The sequence below is a fragment of the Mastomys coucha genome, unplaced genomic scaffold (genome assembly GCF_008632895.1).
Source record: "Mastomys coucha isolate ucsf_1 unplaced genomic scaffold, UCSF_Mcou_1 pScaffold12, whole genome shotgun sequence".
Taxonomy (NCBI): Eukaryota; Metazoa; Chordata; class Mammalia; order Rodentia; family Muridae; genus Mastomys; species Mastomys coucha.
In genome coordinates, this window is record NW_022196894.1 from 12881000 (window position 1) to 12884789 (window position 3790).

The 3790-nt window shown below is 37.6% G+C and overlaps 1 protein-coding gene across 4 annotated transcripts in view; it reads right to left on the minus strand.

Annotated features, from left to right (window-relative positions):
• Spidr (scaffold protein involved in DNA repair) overlaps positions 1-3790 on the minus strand; it is a 254641-nt gene that overhangs the window by 160636 nt on the left and 90215 nt on the right. For all 4 annotated transcript variants that reach the window (XM_031363195.1, XM_031363193.1, XM_031363192.1 and 1 more), the window contains exon 6: positions 1938-2191. In XM_031363195.1, the coding sequence (XP_031219055.1) occupies positions 1938-1993 (56 nt within the window). In that variant the 5' untranslated portion in view covers positions 1994-2191. The remainder of the gene's footprint in view (positions 1-1937; positions 2192-3790) is intronic.

A 3790-nucleotide genomic window follows, 5' to 3' on the forward strand; every position in this document is an offset into this window, starting at 1 on the left:
CAGCACTTGGGAGGCAGAGGCAGGCAGATTTTTGAGTTCGAGGCCAGCTTGGTCTACAGAGTGAGTTCTAGAACAGCCAGGGCTACACAGAAAAACTCTGTCTTGAAAACCCAATAATAATAATAATAATAATAATAATAATAATAACTATTATCATATTATTATTATTATTATTATTTTATTTCAAGCCCAGTATCTTCCCCATACCCCCTTCCTTCCCAGTAGCTGAACCCAGAGCCTTACACATGTTAGACAAATATTCTATTATTGATTTAGGTTCCTAGTTCTTGAATTTTTGAGATGAGATCTATGTACAACTCTAGTCTGATTTCAAATTCACCATGTCACCCAGGCTTTTCTTGAACTATAATTCTACTGCCTGTGCTGTGATTGCAAGTGTGCATTATCATGTCCAACTATCATTCTCTTCTGAAGCAACAACTTTATTTGGGACATTGATGGATTCAGATTGGCATAACTGACTAACCTGAGTCACAACAGCCACTAAGTAATACTGGAGGAGTTTCACTTGTAGTGTTTCCCAATGCAATACAAATAAACTAAACCATCGGTGTAGTATGTTTAGCTTTTGACTGGCTGCATCCGCATCAGGATCGTGTCTAATGTCTCTGATAACAGCTTCATACAGGCCACATCTATGCTAACCTGAATGAGGTCACTTTTGTCTTGACCATTTAATAAATCTTCTTCTTTTGACTGAAATCACAGAAATCCACTGGTCTTCCAGCTGTATAGAACCAAATTTCTACCACTAAATCACTAATTAAACTCTGTATAATCCTGGATCTTTATTCTTCTTTGGTCTCATGACACTGCCCAAGGTTTCTGGATACCAGGAAGTGTTTTTTCTAGAATGAGGCATAGAGCACCAACCCCATTATCTGTCTCTAGAAATATTATTCTCTATGACTATTCTAGAGACTAGATCCCTTTCACGACATAACAGCTAAGTCTCTCCATGTTGAGTTTTGGCGTCAGTCTGCCCTATGTTCCAACCACTCTTTAGCCAATTACTCTCAGTTTGCTGTGGAAATATTATTAATAGACACCCATACCCACTGCACATGCTTTCTTCCTACTGTGATCCATTCTCCTAGCAACTCTCTGCTACTTCTGGGCATAAGATACTATACTGCTTGACAAAGGTTCTTTCTTGCTTTCACCCCCAGCCCTCCATATGTGTTCTCTTTCTACTATGATCCATTTTCTAGGAACTCTCTGCTATTTGTTGTATAAGGTATGGTGCTGCTTGACACTGGTTCTTTCTCACTTTCATTGTTTTGTTTTGGGGAAAGAGGCATTATTTTATTCCACTATATAACACACAAACATACCATTTGACATAAGGTTGGAACATATCTCTAAATGTTTCCTCACATATCCAGCTTGGCTACAAAGGCTAGTCTCTTACTGATAAACCAGTGACAAGGATTTTCCCACACCATGGCTCTCCTTAGGCATGAGGCGTTTTTATCCTTCAAACAAGGCTCTTATATTTTCTTGTATTTGTAAGCATTATTCTAGCCCATCTCTAACCACACTCATACCATAAAGGTAAGCAAAAGGACTTATGCTTATTTTACACATTATATTTGATAAGGAAACAGTGATTCATCTGTCTCTATTTTCAAACATAGTACCTGCAACACTGATGGATAATAAAACTTGATAAGCCAAACAACACATTTCTACTAAGGAAAGCACTCATGCAAGCTAGCCATGACTAAATTCATAAGTGTTCCACTTGGATGAACAATTTCATAAACTAGCTCCTGAATAGGTTTGTATATCAAAAATCAGAATTTTATATTGTCAATTTTTTTCTCAATGAAAAAAGTATTTTAAAATTAAAATCTCAGTCAATATTTTAAAGAAAGAGAAGACAAAGGAATAGGAAATTTAAAAGTTGATCTAACCTTAAAAGCTTCCTCTTTGTTGCTGAATATTCTGGAGTCTTTGGAAATTTGACCATATATTTCTGGGGAGTATTCAATGTGGGCTCAGCTGAATTTGCTTCTGAGTCAGTCTGGTTAACCAAAAACCATCTTACATCAGATTTAAAATCCACCTGGTATTTGTGAGGGGATTCTGAATCAATGAACAGGGCATGCTCTGGGTCATCTTCTCTTTCACTATCTGATGAATACTCCAAAATTTCTGTAGAAATTGGCTGGAAAAATTAAAGAGATATAATTAAGTATTCTTCATTTAAGCCCACATGCAAAAATGTCTATCATTGTTGACAAAACAACAACAACAAAAAACCTTTAATACTCAAAAATGAAGAGAAGAATAGATAAAACTAGTTCTAAGACAGGCATTATTTTATAGACATTCAAAATCAACACAAGTCTGCTTTTATCTTCAGCAAGCTAGCAATTATGTGCCACACACACAGGAGTACCACAGTAAACCAGTATAACCACCTGAAAGCCTAGGAGTGGGCACTCTCTGATACCCAATGGGAAAAGATGACTTCTTAACTTTGAAGTTTTAATGAGGATTTCCCCAATCCCCTGCCTGTTGGCCATGCTAGGCAAATACAGCAGTTGATGACTCCACCCTGCTCCTTCTGCACTTGATTCCAGGGCAACAACATCACCTACAGCCCTGGAGTCCTGCTGCTGCCCAGGACAAACAGGAGCTGCCATCATCAGGGAGCACCAGCTCTACTTGCACCCCTGGAGGTCTGTCCCAACCCAGTTCTACAAGCATCCTAAAGTCATCAGGATCTACCAGCTCGGTCTGCATCCCTGGAAGCCTGCTACTACCAGGGACAACCAGCTCTACTTGCAAGGATGCATACCTGCAGTTCTCCCATTAAGGATGAACAGGCCTTCCTGCCAACACTAGAGACAATCATATGGCTAAAGGCCAGTGGAAGAACACAGACAACAAAAGCCAAGGCAATATGGCACCACCAAAACCCATCTACCCTACTACAGCAAGCCATGAATATACTAACACATGAATTGCAATAAAATGACCTTAAATCTAATCTTATGGAGATGATAGAGGACTTTAAAGAGAAAATTAATAAAGACCTTAAAGGAATACAGGAAAATACAATCAAACAGGTGAAAGAAATTAATAAAACCGTTCAAGATTTGAAAATGGAAATAGAAGCAATAAAGAAAACACAAACTGAGGCAATCCTAGAGATGGAAAACTTAGAAAAGAGAATAGCAACTACAGACACAAGCATCACCAACAGAATACAAGAGATGGAAGAGAGAATCTCAGGTGCAGAAGATACCATAGAAGATATTGATACATCAGTCAAGGAAAATGATAAAGCTAAACATTTCTAATACAAAATACCCCAGAAATATGGGACACTATGAAAAGACCAAACTTAAGAATAACAGAACAAAGAGAAGTCTCCCAATTCAAAGGCCTAGAAAATATTTTGTATAAAATCACAGAAAATTTCCCTAATCCAAAGTAAGAGGTGCCTATAAACATACAAGAAGCTTATAGAATACCAAATAGATGGACAAAAAAGAAAATTGTCCTGTCACATAATAATCAAAACACTAACTGTACAGAACAAATAAATAATATTAAAGTCACGAGGGACAAAGGCCAAGTAACATCTAAAGGCAGACCTATCATAATTACATCTGACTTTTCAACCAAGACTTTAACAGCTAGAAGGGCCTGAACAGATGTCTTACAGTCTCTAAGAAATAACAGATGCCAGCCTGGAAGTCTATGCTCAGCAAAACTTTCAAAGACAGAGAAAACAAGATATCCCAAGACAAAAAAA